This window comes from Zootoca vivipara, chromosome 15 (genome assembly GCF_965207765.1).
Source record: "Zootoca vivipara chromosome 15, rZooViv2.hap1.1, whole genome shotgun sequence".
NCBI classification, from domain to species: Eukaryota; Metazoa; Chordata; class Lepidosauria; order Squamata; family Lacertidae; genus Zootoca; species Zootoca vivipara.
In genome coordinates this window covers 13,392,907-13,420,280 of record NC_142598.1, presented here as the reverse complement: position 1 = coordinate 13,420,280, position 27,374 = coordinate 13,392,907, and the positions used below count along the sequence as shown (strand labels likewise).

The 27,374-nt window shown below is 42.2% G+C and overlaps 2 protein-coding genes across 4 annotated transcripts; one reads left to right on the top strand and one right to left on the bottom strand.

Moving 5' to 3' along the window:
- Window positions 1–3,090: 3,090 nt before the first annotated feature.
- Window positions 3,091–12,837, bottom strand: GTF2E1 (general transcription factor IIE subunit 1). Of its 3 annotated transcripts, none has more exons than XM_060268761.2 (6): window positions 12,705–12,837; window positions 11,828–12,078; window positions 10,246–10,700; window positions 9,660–9,861; window positions 7,330–7,571; window positions 3,091–5,081 (listed from the first exon to the last, which is right to left on the bottom strand). In XM_060268761.2, the coding sequence occupies exons 3-6, from the start codon at window positions 10,691–10,693 to the stop codon at window positions 4,651–4,653; spliced, it is 1,323 nt and encodes a 440-aa protein (XP_060124744.1). In that variant the 5' UTR covers window positions 10,694–10,700; window positions 11,828–12,078; window positions 12,705–12,837; the 3' UTR covers window positions 3,091–4,650. The 3 variants fall into 3 exon arrangements, with proteins under 3 accessions (XP_060124744.1, XP_060124746.1, XP_060124745.1); XM_060268763.2 differs by having other exon boundaries at window positions 11,915–12,078; XM_060268762.2 differs by lacking the exon at window positions 11,828–12,078 and having other exon boundaries at window positions 12,705–12,829.
- A 223-nt stretch (window positions 12,838–13,060) lies between these two features.
- RABL3 (RAB, member of RAS oncogene family like 3) lies at window positions 13,061–27,006 on the top strand. Its single transcript, XM_035097029.3, has 8 exons — window positions 13,061–13,117; window positions 14,109–14,200; window positions 15,761–15,890; window positions 16,847–16,961; window positions 19,354–19,504; window positions 21,785–21,856; window positions 23,275–23,313; window positions 24,291–27,006. Exons 1-8 carry the CDS (start codon window positions 13,072–13,074, stop codon window positions 24,354–24,356), a joined length of 711 nt encoding a protein of 236 aa, XP_034952920.1. The 5' UTR covers window positions 13,061–13,071; the 3' UTR covers window positions 24,357–27,006.
- Window positions 27,007–27,374: the final 368 nt, after the last annotated feature.

Genomic DNA, 27,374 nt, shown 5'->3' with positions numbered 1-27,374 from the left:
CGTGTGAAATGAGCGCAATTGTGCGGTAGTTGGAGCATTCTTTGGCACTGCCCTTCTTTGGAATTGGGATGTAGACTGATCTTCTCCAATCCTCTGGCCATTGCTGAGTTTTCCAAACTTGCTGGCATATTGGGTGTAGCACCTTAACAGCATCATCTTTTAAGATTTTAAATAGTTCAGCTGGAATATCATCACTTCCACTGGCCTTGTTATTAGCAGTGCTTTCTAAGGCCCATTTGACTTCACTCTCCAAGATGTCTGGCTCAAGGTCAGCAACCACACTACCTGGGGTGTACGAGACCTCCATATCTTTCTGGTATAATTCCTCTGTGTATTCTTGCCACCTCTTCTTGATGTCTTCTGCTTCTGTTAGGTCCTTACCACTTTTGTCCTTGATTATGGTAATCTTTGTACGAAATGCTCCTTTCATATCTCCAATTTTCTTGAACAGATCTCTGGTTTTCCCCATTCTATTGTTTTCCTCTATTTCTTTGCATTGCTCATTTAAGAAGACCCTCTTGTCTCTCCTTGCTGTTTTTTGGAAATCTGCATTCAGTTTCCTGTATCTTTCCCTATCTCCCTTGCATTTTGCTTGCCTCCTCTCCTCCGCTATTTGTAAGGCCTCGTTGGATAGCCATTTTGCTTTCTTGCATTTCCTTTTCCTTGGGATGGTTTTCGTTGCTGCCTCCTGTATAATGTTACGAGCCTCCATCCATAGTTCTTCAGGCACTCTGTCCACCAAATCTAAATCCTTAAACCTGTTCCTCACTTCCACTGTGTATTCATAAGGGATTTGATCCAGATTGTATCTTACTGGCCCAGTGGTTTTTCCTACTTTCTTCAGTTTAAGCTGGAATTTTGCTATAAGAAGCTGATGATCCGAGTTACAGTCAGCTCCAGGTCTTGTTTTTGCTGACTGTATAGAGCTTCTCCATCTTTGGCTGCAGAGAATATAATCAATCTGATTTCGATGCTGCCCATTTGGTGATATCCATGTGTAGAGTCTTCTCTTGTGTTGTTGGAAGAGAGTGTTTGTGATGACCAGCTTGTTCTCTTGACAGAACTCTATTAGCCTTTGCCCTGCTTCATTTTGAACTCCCAGGCCAAACTTGCCAGTTGTTCCTTTTATCTCTTGATTCCCTACTTTAGCATTCCAATCCCCTGTAATGAGAAGAACATCCTTCTTTGGTGTCATTTCTAGAAGGTGTTGTAGGTCTTCATAGAATTGGTCAATTTCACTTTCTTCAGCACCGGTAGTTGGTGCATAAACTTGGATTACTGTGATGTTAAAAGGTCTGCCTTGGATTCGTATCGAGATCATTCTGTCATTTTTGAGATTGCATCCCATTACAGCTTTTGCCACTCTTTTGTTGACTATGAGGGCCACTCCATTTCTACTACGGGATTCTTGCCCACAGTAGTAGATATGATAGTCACCCGAACTGAATTCGCCCATTCCCTTCCATTTTAGTTCACTGATGCCCAGGATGTCGATATTTATTCTTGTCATCTCATTTTTGACCACATCCAGCTTACCTCCACTCATGGTTCTTACATTCCAGGTTCCTATGCAATATTTTTCTTTACAGCATCGGACTTTCCTTTCGCTTCCAGGCATATCCGCAACTGAGTGTCCTTTCGGCTTTGGCCCAGCCGCTTCATCAGCTCTGAATCTACTTGTACTTGTCCTCCGCTCTTCCTCAGTAGCATGTTGGACGCCTTCCGACCTGAGGGGCTCATCTTCCAGCGTCATAACTTTTATATGCCTGTTGTCTTTGTCCATGGAGTTTTCTTGGCAGGGATACTGGAGTGGCTTGCCAGTTCCTTCTCCAGGTGGATCACGTTTAGTCAAAACTCTCCACTATGACCTGTCCATCTTGGGTGGCCCTGCATGGCATAGCTCATAGCTTCTCTGAGTTATTCAAGCCCCTTCGCCACGACAAGGCATTGATCCATGAAGGGGCTTTCTCTCTTAGTCTCTTTGAAACCCAGCTCAGACACACTCAAGGAAGTCTGACTGCTGGAAACGTTTTCATTATTCATTTTTAGATTATAACTTACCCTGTCTGGACCTTTGGGACACCAGATGCCCAAAAGAAATTAGTTAAAATTAGAATGTCAAGACTCATAAATGCAATCAGTCTGTAGCAACATGCTTTATTCATTTTCGGTATTGGTCTGCAATTCTATGTGCACTATACGTTGGGAGTGAACCCCAAGAAATTCTCTCTCAGTAAACATCTATAGGGTCAAGTCTCTTAGGTTATGACTTGAAAGTAAACCCCATTGGACACACATAGGCTCAGGTTACAAGTACTGTAACTAACTACTTCCCTAAGGAAGACAAGACCATTTTGAAAACTCTTCTTGGATGGAATTCCATAGTACTGAGTGTCATATAGTCCAACCTAAGAGAGGAGGAATAAAGGCAGTTGGAAATAATATTTATTTCTTCATGGGATCCACATACTGAAGACATTCCTTATCTAAACATCCTTGAGACAGATACTTTTTACCATTCAAAGAGCTTCACAATCTTTCATATAACAATTATGCTTCAGATCTGATCTCATCTGTAATGCAAGAGTTTTAATGCAGTTGCAATGCTAAACCATGGTTTGGTGATCCCTTGGACTTATGCATGTCGTCATCCTCTCCTCACCTGGGGTAGAGGTGGGTAGACAAGCTATTGTTTCCAATTGCCACGCCATGGCTAAATATATATTATATTATATTATATTATATTATATTATATTATATTATAATTTATACCCCGCCCATCTGGGTGGGTTTCCCCACTACACTGCAAATGAGTGAGCCAGCCAGCAGCAACGAGGTCAAGTTACCTAGCAAGTCTGCATGCAACATGGTATTACAATCCAAAGCCTACTATGATTCACTGTATAAGACATACAGGCAAAACAAGGTGTTTTATCTAGCAAAGGAATACGAAAGACAGACTGTGGCATTGTGTAGGAACACCTTCAAGAGAGCCAAGAACTCTTCAACAAATATTATCCCATTAAGCTAAAAAAGAAAAAAGCGAGTTGCTCTAATTTGTTCATTAATCAATGAAAAACCAGTGGAACATGTTGTTTGTGCCTTTTTATTTTAAGATGGAATAAAAATTTAGACCATAGTTTAAAGATCATGTGTCTATTACTTATCAAAATTTCCAAAGATAAAATCTGAAGAGAAACTTCACAGAATATAGAGGGTCATTATACAATGGCTTTACATTTTAAGGGACCAATAACGTGTACCATTTCAGTAAATTAAAACAGCATGTGTGGCAGATACTAAAGTTTTAAAATACACAGTCCGTTTACCACTCTGCTCCACTATAATGCCAAATAAGAAAGACAATGATTTTTAAAAGCTATAAATGTTTTTAAAACGTAAAACATTACAAGATCGGCTTTGCTTGTGTAGGCACTGCTGTATATATAAAATAGACTGTTCTGTGCTAAATACAGACACACAACAAAGTTCTGCATAATCATTTTGGGTTCGTGCCAAATTAAAATATCCCCACCCCGAGTCTTAACTTAGGCAAAATCACTTTTTTGGGCAGAATCTAAGAATGGAGAAGAGGTTTTTTTTTTCATTCAACATGGACTATCCAGCATGGGGAAAAATATGTTTTGACAGTTTTGGCCCATCTTTAGATTATGACATACAATGGGAAGTATAAGAGCACTTCTGGAAGTAGCGGCTGAACTGAAGGTAATTTACATTTTGAAGTCAAGTCCCCTCATTTGAAAATTATAGCACTGCAGGTGAAGTGATTGCATGAAAAGACAGGAATCCGCCCATGTTAGCAAAGAAATAGAATCACTGACCTGTAAAATAAATTTCAAAAATGACAAGTTTTACAAGACTGTAAAATTCACCATGCTTTGTGAGGCTGTGACAACTTCTTCCTAGTCAGCAATAACCAAAATGTCTACCTGTCTCCAGTGTGCCTCTTTCTTCAAGAAGCTATTTCAACCACTGTGGTGGCCTACTATCCATTGATTAACATGATTGTACATATGTTCTCTGCAGCTATAGATCTATTTTAGAAACGATAGGATCTATAAGAAAATGGTACATGGGGAACAAAATATATATCCTGCTTGTCTGGGTGCAAGAAATAAAAAATACCCATATATTAAGTATGCAGGGCATTAAGTAGTTACAAGCAGATCATATGCAATTCTGAAGCAACCATATTTAGATATTATTTTCAGAGGAGACGCTATCACTGACTCAGAATCTAGGAAACTCAATACAATGCCTTCTACAACCCTCTTTCATAACAGAAAAACAAGCAATCAAAAGGGCATTCCTATTTCCCAGATCAAAAGCAAACAATTATTAAGTACATGGAAATGAATGGATCTGGAAACTCAGTCTAAGCGTAGCTCTGCATACAGATATGTGAGGAAGGACATCCAGATTGCCCAGCAAGCTCTCACGCTCTCATACTACGATCTTTGGCTGGCCGCCTCTTTATCAGTCTGATTGCTCATGTGGCATTTTCTGTGTAAATCTAAAGAACAATTGAATTAACTAAGAATGTATGGGAATATAATTCAGTATTTTTGCTCTGTTCCAGAATTTCCAGGTGACTATCATCTATAAATGCTGCACACAAGCAGAAGGGAGCTAATCAAACATGTCCTCAAACATCCGCTGGCCCATAGCTATGTACTGGTCTTTCTCCTCCAGAGTCATTTGGGCCACCAGCTCAGGTCGTTGGGTTACTTGACTATAATAAAATGGGCGTCCCGCCACCATGACAGTGGGGTCTTCCGTCACCACCTCAAACTCATCATCATCATCTTCCTCTGTCAGCCCATAGAGTGTTGGTGCAGCCGTGGCCACGTGGGGAGGGGAGTCCTCATCTGATTCGCTCGTCTCGCTCTCAGAGTCACTGGCATTGGTGGCAGATAATGGGGCGATACCTCCCATGGCAGCTGCAGAGGCAGAGGGGGTTTTCTTCTCGTGGATGAGCAGAGCCTGCATCACCTCCTCATTATTGTCTAGGGCAGACTGACCCTCTTCCCCTTCCTGTAACATATCTGTGTCTTGACCACCTGCAAGAAAACAATGGAAGCAATTTTACATGCTGCTGCTGCGATACTAAATGTAAAAGGTAAAAGACCCCTGGACGATTAATTCCAGCGACTATGGGGTTGCAGCACTCATCTTGCTTTCAGGCCGAGGGAGCAGGCATTTGTCCACAGACAGCTTTCCGGGTCATGAGACCAGCATGATTAAACCGCTTCTGGTGCAACGGGACACCGTGACGGAAACCAGAGTGCACAGAAACACCATTTACCTTTCCGCCACCTATTTATCTACTTGCATTGGCAAGCTTCTGAACTGCTAGGTTGGCAGGAGCTGGGACAGAGCAATGGGAGCTCGCTCCGTTGTGGGGATTCGAACTGCCGACCTTCTGTTCGGCAAACCCAAGAGGCTCAGTAGTTTAAACCACAGCACCACCCACGTCCATACTGTATCCATTCTGAGAACACACAAGTGTATAAAAAACAGCAAAGGCAGTTCACCTTCCATAGCTGCCAAGTTATCCCTTTTTTACAGGGATTTTCCCTTATGCTGAATAGGCTTCCTCGCGAGAAAAGTGAAAACTTGGCAGCTATGTCACCTTCCTCTCTCTGAAGCACTCCAACCTGCTGTCAGTGACAATGGGTTGTTTAGTGGCACTGAAACCTGAACACTGCTGCATGTTCTGCTTCACTTTCTACGTGTTTGTCACCGCTGAAATCACAAAAAATCTGGCGGGAGGTTGTTTAGGCCCACTCAAGGATATGAATGGAAGCAGGAGCCAAGAAACAGTGTAAATGTTCTAAGGAGCATAAAACTAATCACACTTTTTACACATGTCTGAGAAGGCAGCTACTTTACCAGGAGTAAGCACTAGTGTCCACATGTGTACAAATATGTAGAGCATACACTTCCCCATTCTGAATTACTCACTTTCACTTCTTTATTTCTCTCAGATCTGTTTAAATTTCAGATATTTATATATTGCTTAATACTCAGAATTTCTAAGTGTATATTAAAATGCCCGCTGAAATAAGGAAGCCTTTGTTACGCGCCTGTAGCTCAGTAAGGAGTTTGCTTATCTAATCTCAATTGAGAGGGACTTCCACAGGCTTGGGCCCACATCACTGAAGGCAAAGCTTCTAGAGAGCCAGTGTGGTGTAGTGGTTAAGAGCAGTAGACTTGTAATCTGGGGAACCGGGTTCGTGTCTCCGCTCCTCCACATGCAGCTGCTGGGTGACCTTGGGCTAGTCACACTTCTCTGAAGTCTCTCAGCCCCACCCACCTCACAGGGTGTCTGTTGTAGGGGAGGAGGGGAAAGGAGATTGTTAGCCGCTTTGAGACTCCTTCGGGTAGTGATAAAGCGGGATATCAAATCCAAACTCTTCTCTTCTTCTTCTTCTAGTAGTTTTGAACCATTCAGCTAATTTCTCCAAAGATCTCAATGAATGGGCAGGGGTATAAGGCATCAGGCACTCCTTAAGATATCATGAACCCAGGTTGCTAAGCACCTTGGAAATTAATACGAGAGCATTAAACCGCCTCAATAACATGGGCAGCCAGTGCAAGCTTTTAAGCTCTGAGGTTATGTACTCGTGTTGTTTACTTGGAGAGACAATGCCCCTGTGATTCTGGGCAAATAGAAACAATAGATCATGTGCTTCTCCAGTGCCTATGCTATAGAGACATTCATATTAGCCTTATCTCCCCACTACTCCATACGTACCCAGGGCGCACAGGACAATTCTATATCTCCCTGCTGCTTTTAGTTACCAACCCAACCAACATACAGTGTTGCCAGGTTCTGCATAGCAGCGTTCAAAATTTGTCAGATGATGACCTGTGCCACAAACTAGATTTAATGAATACTCATATCAGAGTGCTTTGGAAATTGACAGCCATAACCTTTTATTCTCTTTCACGTCTGTTTAATGCTCCTAATCCTTCTTTTAGACTCCTTTAGTTTCTTTTAGATTCCTATAGTCTTTTATATCTACCTTCTGTTTTTAATAACTTTAGTTTAACCAAAACGTTTTACAGATTTTAAATGACCGTACCCCACCCTACTTATGCTGGTCTATGACCGTAATAAAGATTTGATTGATAGGATTGATTGATTGTGTACTGGCGAGAGTGTTCCCATCAAGAGTCTAGTTGCAGCATCTGGCACGAGGTGGAGCTTCCAACACGCACAAGAGTAGTCCCATATAACGGGCATGGCAGTAATCAAGTACTGAGGTTACCTGTTCATGAATCACTGCCTTTTAGCTTTCTTACCTTCTTTCACTTCATCAGGATCGTAAGCCCCTTGCACTGTGCTCTCACGCAGCCAAACTGGTCTCTCTCTAGGTGGCTTCCCTTCATTAGCTGGCTGATGCAGATCCTCTTGGTCCTCCATGCTGATGATGACATTCTGGGTATACAAGTCCTCATAAGAGGGTCCCTTTGCAGACCAGGCTTCCCTGTGCTGCCCACTTGATAGACTGCTGTTTGCCAAAGCATTGGCAGCCCGCTCCTTGCTGTAGACAATAATAAAACACAGGTTAAAAAATAAAGGTAAAGGACCCCTGGACAGTTATGTCCAGTCAAAGGCGACTATGGGGTTGCGGTGCTCATCTCACTTTCAGGCCAAGGGAGTCAGTGTTTGTCCACAGACAGCTTTCCAGGTCATGATTAAACCGCTTCTGGCCCAACGGGACACCGTGACAGAAGCCAGAGTGCGCAGAAACACTGCTTACCTTCCTGCCACAGTGGTACCTATTTATCTACTTGCACTGGCGTGCTTTCGAACTGCTAGGTTGGCAGGAGCTGGGACATCCTGTCGTGGGGATTCGAACCGCTGACCTTCTGATCGGCAAGCCCAAGAGGCTCAGTGGTTTAGACCACAGCACCACCCGCATCCCAGTCCTTAAAACACAACACTTTGCTAACACAGGTATTTTCACTCATTTAAATAAATTGACCTGTTAAATCACACTTACAGCATTCTACATTTTCTACATTGTAGATCTATGAGGAAAAATTGTGGTTCTGTTATTAGAAGGTGTGATTACGGTTGAAAATTTTTTTAGCTTCTGCTCTGATGTGGATCTTTTATTTCGTAAGAGTTCTGCACTGTGATTTTGGTGTTTTACTAGATTTGTGGGGGGATTAATCAATGTAATCAAATAAAAAGAATGATCCCATAAACCATGCAGATTTGTCAGCAGTGTCAATGTCTTAGGAATCTCTGGGAATTTCGTCTGGGGGATATAGGTATCACTATATGTTTATTAATGTTGGATTATGAAGTGGAGGGCCACCAAATAAAGACAGGTAATGGAACCATTAGGGATAGGCAAATATTCTGTTCTAAACAGAGAGGTGGAAGAGTTCTGAGGTGAGGGAACAGCCAGTATCTCTTCAGACTATAGGTGAAGGATTCCTGTAAGTTCCTATATGTTAAACTAATTTACCTCTGAGTATAAGATGGCACAGCCAAGGAGCAGTCTGGGCTAGTACCTCTCTTCTGATGTATTAGGGTTTTTTTACATGTGCATGGGTGGGACATTAGGTCTGGTACAATCCATTTTATCACCTCAGGCTTCTATCACCTAGTCTTGTGTCATGTGTAGGGACACGCCCTAATTTAATATACCAGCAATGTAATCTGTAACAAGTGGACAGTATCATCTTCCAACAGGATTCTGAACTTTTAACTAAGAATTGGGCCATAATATATTTGCAGTTATTATATATAAATCAAATGGGCATAAGCTTCTTGAGAAAAATTATAACATTAGAAGATGAATGGTTAGCACCTCTTCTTGGAACAAATTATTGGATTATGGACACCTTTATATAAACTGTATTGTTAAAGCAAGTGTTATGTTTTTGTTGTTCTTTTTTCCTGAAGTGTCTAGTTTCAAACACTTAGGGCAGGGTGACTAAGCTTCAGTTCAGGGGCATGATCCACACACCCCCACCCACACACAGCAATTTTTTTCTCACTCCCCAAGGCCTCACCACCATAGGTGGTGGAAACAGAAATAACTAAACAAATAAGGTAGACAGAACTGGGGAGTTTATCAGAGGAATGGGAATGGGAATTGTTCACTCCTTAGTCATCAGACTAAAGGAAGCAATCTGCTGATCAGCCTATCTGCTGAGAACGGTGAGGGTTGCGTGCAACGTATTGTGGGTGTGAGGAGGCCATACTTTCCCCTGGAGGGTTGGTGAAGGGTAAATGCTGCTCTCAAGCTAAAAAAAAAGGTTTGCCACCCTAACTTAAGGCTTCACTTAGAAAATTAGCTACCCATAGGAATTTGACTGTTGTGTTCTCACTGTAGGATCTTAAGCAATCCCAGTGTCATAACAGACAAAGTGATTGATAACACATATTGCTAAGCAACTAATCCTTACATGCCACACTATAGAGTTCTACTTCCTTCAGCGGTCTGTCTCCTTTCCCCTTAGCTGTAGTCTAAATGCATCCTGATTCATCACACAACAGGTTGTGCAAAGGAAGACTGGACCACATGAGCAGTCCTAACATATCCAACACCAAAATGATGTTTGAATATCAACACACCAGTACAGGTGCAGAAGGTTCAGTACCCCAAGCCCACCTCTGTTTCAGCGCGAGAATCTCCATAGGCTCAGGTTCAAGTAATTCGTAGGCTAGGTTAACATCCTCAGTCTCACGGAGGAGTGCATAGATAGGTTCTATCTGTTCGTTAAACCGTGCCACAAGCGTCCGTGCATCCTTTTTGGGCATTGCTGATTCATCTTCCTCCACTTCAGTCTCACAAAAGGTGCAGCGAAAAAGTCCTAAGAAGAGAAGCTGCTATGAAGTAAGAGAGATACAACGAAGTAGCATTTTAAGCAGAATAATTTATTATTAAAACCATTTCCCTCAGAAGACCAATAGAAAAAGCACAATGATATTGGAATAATGCATTTAAGACTTAATTCCAGAAAGCTTTTTCATCTCCTTCAGCCAGACACAGGCAACATGAAGCCTGGAAGATGTTTCCATGCTTCCGAGCCACATATCCCCACCACCAGGGTAATATCTGTTAACAGGGATCAATCACATGGACTAACCAAGTTAGGTGGTTTGTTCCCACATTAGTTTCATCCTGCTCTGGTAAGGCACCAAATATTTTGTCCAATCCATTTGGATTGCTTATGAACTGAATGCTTGTACCTTACCTGTCATGGGATCAAACAACTGGTTTGCCTCTAAATCTGTGAAGGTGCTAAAGCAAATAGGGCATCTGAAGGAGGCTCGGTTGGTGGAATCTCTTTCATCTGTCTCAATCCTCCTCCTCATGTGGTCTAGTTTATACTTCACAACATTGACCAGCAGGCGGTAATTGATGAAATAGAAGTTGTGCCGGGTGGTCTTGCCATCTGAGGCTGTCTCCACTCTCATCCTGCATTTGATGAACTTGTCACCTTTCAGAGTGTTGAGAACAGCCCGAAGCTGCTTCCGATCAAACTTCAGCAATTCCAACATGTCCTCCTCTTTCACACATGGATTCCGAATTAGAATGTCCAGGGCCAAAGAATGTTCAGTACCATAGAAGCCACGTACCACATACTTGGCAAGGCGCTTCAGTGCAGCTGGGACTTCCGTGAGAACATCTGGGTCTGTCATATCAAGTCTGCAAACATAATAGAAGGAAATTATAAAAATGAGCTTCATGGCCCAATAATTTTGATTACCACAACTGTGTTCCTCTTTCCAGTTAGGAACAGCATTGTCATTGCACTGGCTTTACCATAAAATGGTAGATACACACCACCAGTCAACACAGATGGGTTTTAAATGTGTACCTAGAAATAGAATCTCAAAAACATTTATGCTACCTTTGTGTTTTTGAATTATGCTTCTTTGTGCTGGATGTTCAAGAATATTCCACTCACCAAAGATAAAGTTAGGTGCAATTTTGCCTTATCTGCAGAAATTTTTGATTTTAAGATGAAAAGGCAGAAATATCTGCAGGTTCACAATGTAACTCTGTAGTTGTCTTCTCAACTCAACTGAGTTCAATGGGACTTCCTCCTAGGTAAGCAGCCTTAATTGGCTATGTGATCAAATTAAGTTGAAATTCCCTTTTAGTACAAAGTAGTAAAGCGAGATGAGCATCGCAACTCCAGAGTTGTCCACGACTGGACTTAACAGTCAGGGGTCCCTTTACCTTTAGTGCCAGCAATGCCTAATTATCTAAATAAGCAACAGCCTATTATTTACATCTACTGAACTTTTTGCCAGACACATCATTCAAGTTAATCTTGCTTTACTGGCTTTGTAGGCAGATGGAGTTATCCACATATATTCAAGGCTAAGTTACTCTATCACAGGCATCCCCAAACTGCGCCCTCCAGATGTTTTGGCCTACAACTCCCATGATCCCTAGCTAACAGGACCAGTGGTCAGGGAGGATGGGAATTGTAGTCTCAAAACATCTGGCGGGCTGAGTTTGAGGAAGCCTGCTCTACATCTCCCACCCCTCAATGGACATATGTTTGGGGGTGCCTGCTCTATCACTTATTTCTAGTTTGGAGTCCTGTTCTCTACTTCTCAACCCTTCCTTAACCACTCCTCCCATCCAGATTTTTCAATCTTGTAGAAAAACATTAATAACATCTAATATGAATCTCATCTGTCTCTCTGTATTTCCTGCCTTCCTGCCTCCATACTTGAGAACAAAGTTGATCTATATATATATTTTTACCCTAAGCTACATCTCATTACCCAGCCGAATCAAGTATTTCCAGTCATACCCACCTCTTCTAGCTACACTGCCTTTACTGATTGTTATTCAATTCTCTCTTTGATCCTCTTCAATCTAGTTTTCATTAGAAGTGTTCTCACTATGGTATTCCTGGATCTTCTCATGGAGAAATCATCTTCTCTGCCCTTTTACCAAATTTCCAGGGGATTGTTGATCGTACCACCCTCCTCTGGCTTTCAAACCATCATCTTCTGATTTTCTTTCGATAAATCTTCATCTTTTCCCCATTCCCCTCTTATAGTGCCTAATAAAGTATAAGTTCAACAAGTTTATACTTTGGCTTTATATTTTCTATGCGCTTACTCATCAGATGCGGGGTGGGGGAAATCCGTGTTTCTACTTGAATAGGAACATTATATATTGGAATCTGATATAATTTCTATTATTTACTTCTACTGCATACTCTTCACTATTTCTCCACCTTTCATATCTTCTCCTTTGAGATTTTAAATTTCATGTGGAGAAACTAGACAACCTCACAAAAAATTGGCAACTGTTTAGGGAAGCTTTTAATGTTTGAAGTTTTGTCGTGTTTCTGGTGTTCTATTGAGAGCCGCCCAGGATTGCTGGGCTGGGTCTGCGTTAGAGATGGGAAGGCCTGGGAAAATTGGGGGAAAATCCAGTCCCCCCCGTTTCCCCCCGGAAAAAATCCTGGGTTCCCCCCCTCCAATTTTTCCGGGTCTTTTCCCAGGCCTTCCTATCTCTTGTCTGGATAGGATACCAACGGATATTTCCGCTGCTAAGGACAACCCGGAGGCTGAGGGGGCAGAATCGGTGTGTGGGATGTCATAAGCGTGCACCGGGGTGGGGGGGGAGGCTTGCGGGGATTCGGCCTCCCCCCCCCCCGCTGCGAGGGCCGCTTCGACTGACCTGCGAGGAGCCCCGGACAAGCAAGTCTCTTCACCACCGCCAGGCCGCACCAAGTATGCGAGCGAAGCACGTCGCCGCCGCAGCCGCGTCACTTCCGCGCGACGCCGGCGAAAGGTAAGGTAACGGTCAAGTCTCGCGGAGGGACCCGCTCACTTCGTGACGCGCAGCTTCCCGCCTCGCCCCTTCCGAGAGCCAATGACGAGCGCGAAAGTTGGGTGGGGCGAGCGGCGCAGCTGCCAGCCAATAGGGAGAAAGAGACGAACTGTGATGGGCTCTTTCCTACCTCTGAGAGCGTAACTGACAGCGCGAGGCGGGACGCGGGAGCTGCTATTGGCTGGCGGGCGCTTCACTACTACAAGAAGGGAAGATGGCTGCTTTGGAAAGGGTGAAAGTGCTGGTGTTGGGTGATTCAGGTGAGCTGGGGGCGGAGGCGAGGGCAGCTGAGGTCTGGCCTAGGCAGTCTGGGCAGCTGAGGTCTGGTCCATGCATGGAGTAATGAGAAAAGGAAAATAAAAGCCGCAGAATTTACTTCAGGCTGTAGGTGGAAGAGGAAATGACTTTCGAACATGTATATAATAATAATAATAATAATAATAATAATAATAATAATGATAATAATAATATAGATGTAATGGGTGTTAGGACGCGGGTGGCACTGTGGTCTCTAAACCACTGAGCCTAGGCTTGCCGATTGGAAGGTCAGCGGTTCTAATCCCCACGACGGGGTGTCTCAGCTCCTGCCAACCTAGCAGTTCGAAAGCACGTCAAAGTACAAGTAGATAAATAGGTACCGCTCCGGCGGGAAGGTAAACAGCGTTTCCATGCGCTGCTCTGGTTTTGCCAGAAGCAGCTTAGTCATGCTGGCCACATTACCCGGAAAAACTGTCTGCGGACAAACGTTGGCTCCCTCAACCAATAAAGCGAGATGAGTGCCACAACCCCAGAGTCGTCTGTGACTGGACTTAACGGTTAGGGGTCCTTTACCTTTAATGGGTGTTAGGGAGAGGGGGGTAGTACCTCTGGTGGGGGACACATCACCCTCCTTTGGTCCTCACTAGAGATGGGAAGGCCTGGGGGAAAACCAGGGAAATATGGAAATAAACTAGGTTTTTCCCCCCAAAGCTCTCTTTTTTCATTTGGAAAAAACGTGGCTTTTCCTCCAATTTTTCCAGTCCCCCCCCCAGGGCCTTCCTATCTCTAGTCCTCACCCTGCAGGTAAAAGGTATAAAAGGTAAAGGACACCTGGAGACCCAGGGTTGGGGAAGGCTGCTCTAAGGGCTATCCTACTAGGAGTTTCAAAATTTGCTTGTTCCTCCTTAATTTAAACTACACAGAAAATTTACAAGAAAGGCAGTGATGTTTCACTTACTATGAAGGCTTAGTTTGCAATTGCCTTTCTTGCAGGTGTGGGAAAGTCATCGCTTGTTCACCTCTTATGTCACAATCAGATGTTGGGAAACCCGTCTTGGACTGTAGGCTGCTCCGTTGATGTCCGAGTAGGTGGAACTATGAATTTCTATTGTTTGGTGGTATTTCACTTCAAAGATGAGGGAAATTCTGAAGGCTTATTGGCAAAGTAAAAACATATAATCAGGATGCAAAGGGAATTGTAAAACAGTAGGCTATTGCAATAGGAAGCAAGAAATCTTAGTTCTGAAGCAGGCAAACAGTAGTTTGAACTGTTTCCAATCCAGACTCTGGTGTAGATAAAGTAATGCAGATTTGTAAATAAGCCCACAAAAGTGATGGGCCCACCAATTTTTTTCTGAAAGGCTAGTAGACCATGGTTTTGTATTGGTGACAGAGGAAAGGAAGTCTCCCCTAATTCCCACCAGCTGCTAAGTGGACTGATGGAGGAAGAATGGGAAGAGCCGTCTCTTCTTTGCCAGCCTGGTGACATGTTTGCAAGGAATTCCTGGTCACCTATGGATACCAGCCAGGCAATTTGTTAAATAGAAGGCTGAGGTAATGTTACCCTGTTGAATTGGTGTGGCCTTGCAGCAGCTTTTCATACATCAAATCACCAAAAATTGGCAGACTACATGCTTGATCTTGCAGGAGATTGAAGTACAGCCCTGAGCAGATCAACTTGCATTTGACAGACTGCACTGACTGTATTCAAAGAAGTAGTTGGGGAATAGTTTGTTCTCCTCTGTGCTTTTCCCTCCATGATATGTTCCCTCACATATTTTGTCTTAATACAGTGATTCCCAATTAGCTAAATACTATGGGTCCCCTGTTTTTTAACAGCCAAGCCATAGACCCCCTACTTTTGAAAAGTTTGAGTTCTCTGTGGTAGTTTTTTTAGGAGGATGGTGCAATGGACCCTCTCGGTGGGGGGGGGGGTTACAGGGACCACCAATTGGTAACCACTGGACCATTCATGAAGACATCTGGATGACTAGGAATGGGACGAAATGTCACCTATATACTGATAACTTGCAACTTTTTCAACTGATCCTATAGTAGTTCCTCTCTTATGTCCTCTAGAAATGATGGAAGAAGAATCCATGGGAGCAAGCGCATGATCTATGGATCTAGTGCCTCATTCCCCTCAAATATTTTTTTTAAGGATTAGAAAAAGTCATGGGGGTGCCTATCAACAGCTACTTGACAGGAAAACTAAATGGAACTTACGTGTGAAGTGTCAGTTTGCATCTTAATGCCAAATGCTGGAGCCAAAAGAGAGGACAGCTGTCATATTCATGCCCCTGGTTTTTGAGCTTTTGGTAGCTAGCTGCTAATGGAAGCTGTATGTCGGACCAGATGGATTTTGAGCCAACATGTCAGTTCTCATGCTCTTAAACCCCTCTCCAAAACCCACCTTTTTCATGAAGCCCCTTGGAGGAGCAGCAAAGTGCTAATGGCCCTATATAAAGTAGTTGTTAGGATAATATGAAAACGAATCTTATATTTATTTTTATGGATGAAACCATTACAAAAGGTACAACAATAGACTGAATGTTTGTAACCAAACCATATGCCTTCAAGTAGAAATCTGTATTGCTGTATTGCCTTGTTCTACATACATGGCACTCTTGGTTTTTCATTTTCAGATTCATGACTACAAAGAAGGAACCCCAGAAGAGAAGACTTATTATATTGAATTATGGGATGTTGGTGGTTCGGTGGGCAGTGCCAGTAGTGTAAAAAGCACACGTGTTGTGTTCTACAACTCAGTTAATGGTAATGTATGCAGGTTGTAGGATCTGTTTCCTATTACTTTCATTCTATAAGAACACCTGTTAACTTGGTTCATGCAGAACCTATTCCAGAAGTACTGCAAGGGAGAGTTTCTGATATTAAAGCAGGGTTCCTTACTTGGCTGAATTTAGATATGAAAATGTTTTACTTTTTTTGATACCGTATACGTACATGTACTTTCTGGCAAATTTGTTTAAATTGCTTCCTGAAATCATTTTCTGGGTTTAAAGGTGTTCATGGTGCCTGTTTGTAACCACAAGCTTGCAAACAGATTAAATTTATGGCAACGCTCTGCCTCAGTACATACAATGTCACACATACTGAGAGACCGGGGTGCTTTTAGCACAAGGCCCTTTGGAGCTCTGGTCCTTTTGTAATTTGGGTTCATGGAGTTGTATAGTTGGAAAGAACCAAATGTGCAACACCAACTCTGAAGGAGAAGAACACTTATAAATAGTTAACATGTATTGTCTTTCCTGTTTAGGACTAGAGTCCTCAACATGTGTAGCAATGTTCTATTGGCTGGGGATGGAAAGGGGTGGTTTAAGATTTATTTTCTCTCCATAAGTGGCAACATCTTGTAAATAAAATGACTTTCAAAATTCCTGCATTGATCAAAGGGAATTCTGAGAGGTAGTCCATAATGAATTAAGTGAGGGAAGGGTGTATCCCCAGTTTTCCAGTAGGAGAGGACTTGGAACAATACAAAAGAGAATAATCAAGGCTAGTAAATTGGGGGCTCCCTTTGATTTCAAAAGCAAATTGCATAGGGTGCTGTACAGGAAACAAAAAGGCCAAAACTACCATGGGTATGTGAAACTAGTTGTGCAGTTTTTTCAACCTTGCCTTGTGTTCTCAACCTGCAATGTCTTTCAACGTAATTTAGATTGTGTTTGGAAGAATTCATTTTATTTATGAATGGCCTTTTACTTATTTAGGCATCATTTTAGTACATGACTTAACCAACAAGAAGTCCTCCCAGAACCTATATCGATGGTCTTTGGAAGCTCTCAACAGAGATACGGCTCCATCGGGAGTGCTGGTGACAAATGGGTGAGTGTGCAGAGGACCTGAAAATCATGGCAAATGTGATGGAGGGATGAGATAAGTTGAGAGCGTCTCTCCCCCTTTCCAAAATGTGTGTTGAAGAGCAGGCCCTTGCTCTTTATCTTTGTATTGCTTAACAGCAACCCATAAAAGCGGTGGGACCCTTTGAATGATCTGCCCTCAGAGACTGAGGGAACCTGATGTGTTCTTGAATAATCCAAGGAAGCTTTCCAGATGATGCTTCAGTCTTCAGCACTTGTAATGAAATTTGTTGTGTTTGTTGCAAACTTCACTTGTTCTGAGCTTGAACATTCTGAGCTTGAACATTGTTCACCTTTAAACACCATCACAATAGAAAATTGAATTCTGCCTTAGCAACTGAATTTGGAACCTGGAGTATTATAGGGATAGAACTACCTAAATTGTATAGAAACTTATTCATCTATGCGACTACAGTGACAAGAACATTACTTGCCCAAAAATGGAAAGAAGAAGTCCCAGCAAAGGAAGAATAGATACAAAAACAGGGAATGTGCAGAAATGGTGAAACTTACCAGAATAAGAAATCAAGATAACAAACTTATTATAAAATAATGGAAATGGTTTATTGAATATTTACAAATAAATTGTAAACAAATAAAAACACTGGCAGGATTATTGTAATAACCTGCAGTAACATAAGAGTATATATTTAAAGAAGATGAATAATTGAGCAATTTAGGCTAATTTGGATAAGCAGAAGATATTAAAAATAAGTTTAAGGAACCACAGAAAGAGGGGGAAGGAAGTCAAGTTTTAAAATGTCAAAATGGTTGTAAAATTAGTGAAATGTATATATTTGGCCACCTCATGAGAAGAGAAGACACCCTGGAAAAGACCCTGATGTTGCGAAAGATGGAGGGCACAAGGAGAAGGGGACGACAGAGGACGAGATGGTTGGACAGTGTTCTCGAAGCCACCAACATGAGTCTGACCAAACTGCAGGAGGCGGTGCAAGACAGGAGTGCCTGGCGTGCTATGGTCCATGGGGTCACAAAGAGTCGGACACGACTAAACGACAACAATATATCTGAAAAGTATAAATAATTTTTTTTTAAAAGAATTCGGAACCTGGAGAAGGATAATCTTTGTCAATCAGGTCAGTGCTGGTTCATTGTAAGAGTAAGTTGATGCATCGATTCATCTAGAACTTGTGCTACGTCCTGAGGTTTCATAAAGGTGCCTTGCACATTTGCATTTCTCCTGCTTTCCAGGTCCCATATCCTTCCTTGATTATGCTGACCCTTTTGTCATATTGCTTTCTCCCACTGCCCCAGCAACCTCATTTTCCCTAAGACACCCCTGATCTCCAATGATGTAATGATTCTCAAGCTGCAGTGCAGATGGAGCATCTAGCTGCGAACGGGTAGAGCGTAGAAAGTGGTGCCAGAATTCTTGAAGTTCACTATATGTGCTACTGATTCAGTATTATCTAGCAAGCTCCATGACTATATGGGGATTTGAACCCAATTTCCAGTCTGTCTGCTATTATGATCCTGGAGACCAGGGATCTCCAATCTTTCTTTGCACCTTTTTTTAAAAGATGAGAGCGAAAGGGGCCTCGGCAGGTGCCATGGGTAGGGGCCAGGTTTAGACAGCTATACACTTATCCCAACTTTCTCCTTGGCTGTTGGCCTATTTTTCTCTGCCACTTTCTTGATATCTGCTGCTGCTTTGTTTATATATACAATTTAAAGTACTCATTTTTACATCCTTAAGATATCAATGACTTCCCTTCTTCTCTTTCCATAGTTCATTTTACATATCATAAATCCCTGCATATTTTACAGAAACTATAACATTCAGTATTCCATTATTACATCCATCATAACTTATTTACACTATCGAATTTACCTTAGTGCTGCCAGCGTTTTCAGCTGTACAGAGTTATTCCCCATATATTCAATAAACATTTCCCAGTCTTCCCTAAACGCATGTTCTTCTTGTTCTCTTATTCTATATGTTAAATCTGCAAGCTGCACATATTCTGTCAACTTAAGTTGCCATTCTTCTTTGGTTGGGACCTCACTTGTTTTCCATTTTGGGGCTAACGAAACACGGGCTGCAGTAGTGGCATACATAACCTTTTTTGACACCTGGGAATTTCAGTCTGAATTGTCCCCAACAGGAAGGACTCTGGTTTTTTTGGGAAAGTACTTTAAAACATTTTTTTCAATTCATTATGGATCATTTCCCAATACTCTTTTACCCTTTTACACCACATATGAAAAAAACGTTTGACATCTGCTGCTGCTTCACTAGACTTTTCAAGTGCTCCCTTCCCAGTTAATGTTTGTGTCTTTAATGACTAGTCGAAAATATTGTTTACTGACACACACATCCTCTTTTTGTTGTGTAGGGACTATGACCGTGAGCAGTTTGCCGATAACCAGATTCCGCTGCTTGTCATAGGGACCAAGCTGGACCAGATCCCAGAAGTGAAGCGCAGTGATGTCTTGACCAGAACTGCTTTCCTTGCTGAGGATTTCAGTGCAGAAGAAATTAATCTGGTTTGTATTTTGTATCTTATTTTTGTCAGTTTGGATTAAGATTTTTTAATATTTTAAAAAAGGGCATGAATACTTTTTTTTCCAAATCAGATTTTATTGTGTCTGCAGATCAGTTATGCAAACTTTACAGAGTTAACCAGAATAGTATGCATTGCATACTTCAAATAATTCAGAGAATTTGCTATTGTTAAAGAATGACAATCAGTCTGCATCTCTTGTCAATTTTAATAGTGGCAGCCTAATTATTCACAGCATTGGCTGCAGCAGGAGGTGGAGGCCAGGAGAGAGGTTCCATTACTGCAACTAAATTAGACTGCCAGAAAAACCTAGAGCAGATTTATCCTGTGGGGAAAACCCTATTAGCCTGCTGCTGAAAAAAAATTCTGATAGGCTGTGCTCAGGCACAAATGAGGTGGAGTGCACAGAATGAAGAGCCTGTTTGTAGAAAGCATGGTCAGAGGAAGTAGGAGGGGAAGAAGAGCTGGATTTTGTGGAGAGGAAGTTTGTATTTTTCCAGAAAAGTGTGGAATTAGGTACCGGTAAGTGAGGGGAGAGTTTCAGTAATAATAATGATAATGGTGATGGTGATAATAATAATAATAAAATAATTCATTATTTATACCCTGCATCCCTGGCTGGGTTTTCCCAGCCACTCTGGGCAGCTCTCAACAGAATATTAAAAACACAATAAAACATCAAACATTAAAAACTTCCCCAAACAGGGTTGCCTTCAGATGTCTTCTAAAAGTCAGATAGTTGTTTATTTCTTTGACATCTGATGGGAGGGTGTTCCACAGGGCAGGCGCCACTACCGAGAAGGCCCTCTGCCCGGTTCCCTGTAATCTCACTTCTCGCAGGGAGGGAACCACCAGAAGGCCCTCAGAGCTGCACCTCAGTGTCCTGGCTGGATGATGAAGATGGAGACGTTCCTTCAGGTATCACTGGGCCGAGGCCATTTAGGGCTTTAAAGGTCAGCACCAACACTTATAATTGTGCTCGGAAACGTACTGGGAGCCAATATACTGGTCTTTCAGGACCGGTGTTATACGGTCTCGACAGCCACTCCCAGTCACCAATGTAGCTGCCGTATTCTGGATTAAGTATCCCTTTTTGGATAAAGGTAGCCCCATGTAGAGCACGTTGCAGTAGTCCAAGCGGGAGATAACCAGAGCATGCACCACTCTGGCGAGACAGTCCACAGGCAGGTAGGGTCTCAGCCTGCGTACCAGATGGAGCTGGTAGACAGCTGCCCTGGACATCGAATTGACCTGTGCCTCCATGGACAGCTGTGAGTCCAAAATGACTCCCAGGCTGCGCACCTGGTCCTTCAGGGGCACAGTTACCTCATTCAGGACATAGATGTTCAAGGACATGAACTTGTGGAGAAAATATGTTACCAGTTCTTTTCATTAATTTTGTGTGTGAGTGGCAAAGCAGGCTTCATTTGGTCTGTGGAAAGTGAGCAGCATTCTTCAGGTGGTCAAGGACATTTCTGTTATATTCTCAGTGGCTAATAGAAATAATTGTTGGCTACCAAGCTTGGGCACGACTGGTTGATTCCTGTCTTTCTACATGAAATTGATTGTCCACATAGAAAAATTCCCTTGTGTGAACTGGCTCTAATACACAGCTATTGCTTCAGTTTGAGCCCTAGGACTGGCAATATTTGGTTTTCAACATTGTGATATATCACCAGCTAAATATCATGATATACCGATAGATCATGATGTCTGAAATAAGGATGGAGCTATGTAGGGGCGCTGGCTGGCTTCACTGTTTTTCTCACATTGTGATTTTTGCATAGCGTGGGTATGTATGTATGTGTATATATATATATATATATATATATATATATATATATATATATATATATATAGGTCAAACATTATGAAATCATTATCACAATATGGATTTCAAACCTGTTTTGGACAATACAGTGGTACCTCAGGTTAAGAACTTAATTCGTTCTGGAGGTCCGTTCTTAACCTGAACTGTTCTTAATCCGCCACTTTAGCTGCCACTTTAGCTAATGGGGCCTCCCGCTGCCACTGCACGATTTCTGTTCTCTTCCTGAAGCAAAGTTCTTAACCCGCGGTACTGTTTCCGAGTTAGCGGAGTCTGTAACCTGAAGCTTCTGTAACCTGAAGCGTCTGTAACCCAAGGTACCACTGTATATCGCCCAGCCCTATTGAGCACAGGATTATGTTCAGAACTCATGTGCTTGTTGAGGATTGTGGTTTCAATGACTCTCAAGAGAAAGTTACCTGTTGATGTTTTCAGGACTGCACCAACCCTCGCTACCTGGCTGCAGGCTCCTCCAATGCTGTGAAGCTTAGTAGATTCTTTGACAAGGTGAGTCAGTACTGCATATCTATTGCTTTTTCATTTTTTCAGCATAGAAATTGAAGAGCATTAGCCTTGAGTAACCTGATGTGAATTGCATAGGCCATTGAATTTCCTTTACAGCTGCTTTAACAGATTCCAGTAACTGAGTAAGCAGGCCAGGCTGAGACAACCTGTTGAGGACCTAAAAATTCGTGGTCAGGCAGAGGTGAATTCTGTGAGAGCAGTTCAGGCATACTGGACAAGTGATAAATAGGCAGATTAACAAGACTGGAGATGAAGAATTCAGGTAGCACCAGGAAATAATGCAGGATAAGAGAACGGCAGAGCAGGAACATACAGAAGTACTTTTTGTAACGCAGAAGAAGGCTACAGGCAAGAAGTCACCTGCTTCTGATTCAGCCTATTTCTGGGTTTTAAATTAAGGCTCTGAGATTTTTCTGCCTGTCTGACTATGCAACAGCTGTATACAGAAGGCAATGAGGTGTCATTGAAATTTTACTCAATATTGATCCAGAGCAGATTCCAATGTATAGTTGGAGCTTTACAGGAAATGGGCATAATGGTCACAAATCCAGTACATTGAGGATTGGCACTGTCCATAATAAATCCAGTTGCAGCAGACTTCACTTAAACTTACAATAACTTATAATACACTAAGTCTAAACCTGAACACTATATACAGAACACCAAACCAGAACGAAAAGGGGGAGAGAGAGAGAGACCCAGGCTCCTTCTGGCCTCACTATTATAGTCAGCATAACCTTGACAGAAGAGATAAGAGAACTAGTTTATCTTTCAATTCAATGTTTATTAGTTTATAAACAATACAAACAGAAAAATTAAAACATAACTTGAAAAAAGAAAAAACCACAACACCAAAACACAAAAATATTACAAGCAGACTACTTTCTCCACCAACTTCCGACCTCCTCAGCACGGGTCCTTTGTTTCCTTATTAATTGCATCTATTTTTCAATACAGTTCTCCCCAGAATGCCCCAGAAAAAATCCAGGGCAATCTTTTGGAGAGAAAATAATACCTTCTCATTGAGAAGTCCTTCTACTGCCTGTGTTTAAAAGTCTTTCTTTTTTTAAAAAAAAAAAGTACCACGCTGCTTCAGCCTTTGCCATAGATTGTAACCAGCTTCAGGCTGTGAATTTCATTGTGCTCAGCCAGGCTGGGCAATGGCACCATATGGAAACATCCTTATTTAAATCAATTGGACTGCACAAAATCCTGCAGGAATGCAGGAGTCCTAGAGATTTGTTTCTCCTCTCGGTGCGAGCCTCTGGATGCAGTGTGCTGGCTTACGATGTTGAAGCTGCAAAGTTAATACTGTACAGATATCCTGACTTCAACATCAAACCACTGTTGTATAAACCAATGCACGACACTCACTCTTCCCTTTTTAATTTTTGTTTCAGGTCATAGAGAAGAGGTACTACTTACGAGATGGTAACCAGGTATGTGTGCTCTCTCCTTAACAGTTAAAATTTTGGAAGCTTTGGAAAAGGGGAAAAATAGGAAGAGATGTGAGAAGGACAAAAGTACAAGCACTGATGTAATCCAAGTCATTGCAAAACTCACCAATGAGATAAAGCCTCTGCTTTGCTTAATTTTTAACCTCCTCAGCAAAGAGCTGGGAAGGAAAGCAAGTAGGTATGTCCCAAAAATGTCTGCAGAAGGGGATGTCTGGTAATGGTAGTTATGTCATGCAATTGAAATTATTCAACCCCCATTGCAAATCAGGGTTATTATCAAAATTTACAGATTTTCAGCTGTTTGCAGTGAGCCCGTCAAACAAAAGCAATTGAAATAGCTCTACACAATGGATGCTTCAAGTGGTTCCCCCAAATTCAGCTGAAATTGCAGTATTTGTTTGTTTGTTTGTTTGTTTCTAAGAATTCCCGGGCAATGCCAGGTACTTCTGCTGGTATTGTATAAACCAGAGATTTTCAACCTTTTTGAGTCCATGACCAACTACATTCTTCCTGCGGCACCCCTGTGAGGCTCAGGAGCCCAGTTATGTCACCCCTTGCCTGCAGCACCAGCAACCCCTCACCCCTTTTTGAACACCCTCCTTTATGGAGTGTTCCCTCAACCTCCTCTCCTCTCCCCTCTACCTGGGAGTCCTCTGGGCAGCCGCTGCTACTGCCTCATGTCTCTGGGTTGCCCCCCCCCCAAAGAGAGGTGCCTCCCAGAGGCACCATTCACCTGTGGAGCTTATAGCCCGGGCTGCTGCAACAAACAGCCTTGCAAGCCTTTGGGAGGCAGAGATGTAAGAGGGGCATCAGAAGAGGGAGGGAAGGAAAGAGGGGCAGAGGCCAGTGTTGCCTACAGCACCCCTAACCATCATTCAAGGCACCCCAGGGTGCCACTGCACCCTGGTTGAAAAGCACTGGTATAAACCAATTCTAATGTAAAGATTTTTGTCTGACAGATTCCTAGCTTCCCAGAGAGAAAAAGATTTGGAGGAGGCTTTGTAAAGAATCTTCACTACGACTGACCATCACTTGCCAACTAGAGACTATGGAAAAATAACGCTTTTACTGCAACATTCCTGTTACTGCAACAGATAACTTTTTGCTAACAAAATCAAGTTCCCGGAGCACATAAATCGCCAAGACTGCTCCACCGCAAGCACTTCTGAACATACGCAGAAGGATCTCTTTCCAGACCTCTGGAAAGAACCCGAGATCTTTCGGACATAGTGCAATGATTTGACTGGATAGCCAGCATCACCGTGGGATATGCTGCCCCATAAAATGGGGTTGTATCTGTCCAAGTGGTACTCAGAGTAGGCCCACTGAAGTCAATGAACAAGTTTATTTATTTCCATGGGTCTACTCTGAGTATGACTTGGTTGAATGCAAGCCCATGTTTTTTCTGTGTTCTGAAAGTTTTATGAACCTGTGCTTCCACCCCCCTAGCAGAATGGTTGTGCTGAGGTGGACTCTAAAAAATAATTTAAGAACCAAAGATTTATAAGCAACAAAAACATCAGCATTCCACATTACTGAACAATACTTTTGCTGATCCCATGGCGTTGATTTCATCCTGTTGCTAAGGGACCCCCTATCCAAAATATCTATGAGCTGTAAAGAGTTATGTAAAAAATAAGCGAGGGAAACGGGAAGAGATTTGGAAAGCCTACATTGAAAATAAATGATGTTGCTAAGCACAATTTTTAAAAAATGAAAAACCTGGTGGCTATTAAATTGAGTTTTTGCATTTAAGCAAAGAACAATACAGTGGTACCTCTACTTACGAATAACTCTACTTACGAATTTTTCTACTTACGAATGGAGCTCCATCTTGGATGCGGTTTGGATAGGATTTTTTCTACTTACGAATTTTTAGATAGGGTTGCTTCGACTTATGAATTTTTTCTCCCAATGCATTCCTATGGGATTCGACTTACAATTTTTTTCAACTTACAAATGTGTGTTCGGAACGCATTAAATTCGTAAGTAGAGGTACCACTGTAGATACTTTTACGCACTGGACTCGAATACTTAGAGCAGATGCCTGGGAAGGTTGAGAAATGAGTTAATAATTAGAATGTCCTATGAAATCCAGTCACTGTCCATCAGAAACACTTTTCAGCCATGACATGCGTTGTGTGTCTTTTGCACTGGGAAGTATCCTTGGACAAACACTCCTCCCCCTGGGAGTTGCATGCAGCAAAACTGGGTAGAATTTTAACCCATGCTTAGCTTGCACTCACATGGAGCAGAGGTGAAAGAACCTCTTTTGCAAGGATCTGCTTTTTCTAAATAATTCTTTTCCCTTTTCCTGTGGGAGGCACGACTTCTTGGTTGTGTAGTGATGTAGGTGAAAAAACCCCAGGGTCAGCAAAGCATGCAAACTCTCCTTTTTTCCCCCTGCAACACTGCACTATGGAGAAGTCCCTATTGGAGCCAATGTCTACTTAAAGCAGGTTTCTCCCTCCCCACAGCAGGACTTCTTCATCATGCAGGGATGCGGGGGGGGGGGGGGAGAGAGTCTGCTCGTTTTTTGCAGCACACACCTTCCAAGAAACAGGCATGCAGCAAAGGATAACGGACCTGTTTCCCACCCCTCCTGCTGCTGCTTCCTTTGGCTTTGTGCATCTGTTCACAAGGGGGAACGGGCAAGTTCGATCAAACTGAGCAGGATTTAACCCATCATCTGTTAAGTGGGGGGTTAAATCCTGCTGCTTTGGCTGCAGGCACCTGAGACAGACAGTGCGGATATGAGCCCTGACCCATCAGCTGGCATAAAAAGTTTGAATAAAATGGCATTGCAAGCACAGGATCCCTACACCTGCATTTTGTGCTACACTTATCCCACACTTCCAAGCATGTGCTAACTATGAGCATGGTTTCTTCTATTTTCATTCATGTGTGCATGAGAAAGAACAGCTGTTTTATCTTTAAACACACAGTACAACAAGCCTTTCTTGGTGTGTGGCAGACAGAGATGCATTGAGCCTTCAGGTGCCTCAGACTGACTGGTTAAAAAATAAATAGACCACTACCAGAGAAGAATGGTTAATATAGATGATGGCTTACGCTGAATGGCGAAAATGACCGGGAGGATCAGAAACCAAGAAGATAATAAATTTAATGTAGAATGGCGAAAATGTATAAGTTACTTGGAAGAACACTGTAAACAATTAAACACGTAGGCAGGGTTTTAACAACACTTGCAATGTAACAAAGAACTATGGTAAGAACTGAATTTTAAGGAAATACAGAGAACATTATACGATGCAGTTGAAAAAGAATAACTATGGAAACCATGGAGGGGTGGAAGGAAGTCAAGGGATTCAGAGAATCCGAATTGTATATGATTATGACTTGTACATGAATGCAAATGTTAAATGTAAAACTGAATAAAAAATATTTAAATAAACCTGGGCGAGGGATTTGGGGCATAATATTCAACTCTCATCATGGGAGAGTTTATGGAGAACTGATTTGAAATTCATGGCACGCTGTACATTGAAAGAAAACTATATGAAAATGATTACCATTTTTGGAATTCAACTCCTAGTAAGTTAGCAAAAATGTATAAGACAGGTACAAATATCTGCTGGAAATGTAAAGAAAAAGAAGGCACCCTTTATCATATGTGGTGGATGTGTAAGGTAATAAAAGCATTCTTGGAAATGAGATATAATGAATTGGAAAACAATGTTTAAAATAACCTTTACCAAAAAAAACCCAGAGGCTTTTCTATTAGGAATTGTAGGTACTGAAATTCCATGGGAGCAGAAAAGACTTTTTATGTATGCAGTGACAGCTACGCAGATGTTGTTAGCCCAGAGATGGAAAGAAGATAAAGTCCCTACCAGAGAAGAATGGCAAATCAAGCTGTTGGACTATGCCGAAATGGCAAAACTGACCAGAAAGCTCAGGAACCAGGAAGACCAAAACTTTAATGATAACTTACCTTGAAGACCACTGTAAGTGGATGAAAACATTAGCACGACTGCAGTAACACTTGTAATGTAACAAGAACTATGAACATAATGGAGTTT

Excerpts from the sequence above, each read along its gene's own strand:
- GTF2E1 (XM_060268761.2), bottom strand. The coding sequence starts at position 10,693 with ATGACAGACCCAGATGTTCTCACGGAAGTCCCAGCTGCACTGAAGCGC. Across the intron at positions 9,862-10,245 it reads GTTGTTTGATCCCATGACAG|GACTTTTTCGCTGCACCTTT; the intron begins GTAAGGTACAAG and ends TTCTCTTCTTAG. Across the intron at positions 7,572-9,659 it reads ATTCTCGCGCTGAAACAGAG|CAAGGAGCGGGCTGCCAATG; the intron begins GTGGGCTTGGGG and ends TATTGTCTACAG.
- RABL3 (XM_035097029.3), top strand. The coding sequence starts at position 13,072 with ATGGCTGCTTTGGAAAGGGTGAAAGTGCTGGTGTTGGGTGATTCAG. Across the intron at positions 14,201-15,760 it reads GCTGCTCCGTTGATGTCCGA|ATTCATGACTACAAAGAAGG; the intron begins GTAGGTGGAACT and ends TTTCATTTTCAG. Across the intron at positions 15,891-16,846 it reads GTTCTACAACTCAGTTAATG|GCATCATTTTAGTACATGAC; the intron begins GTAATGTATGCA and ends TTACTTATTTAG.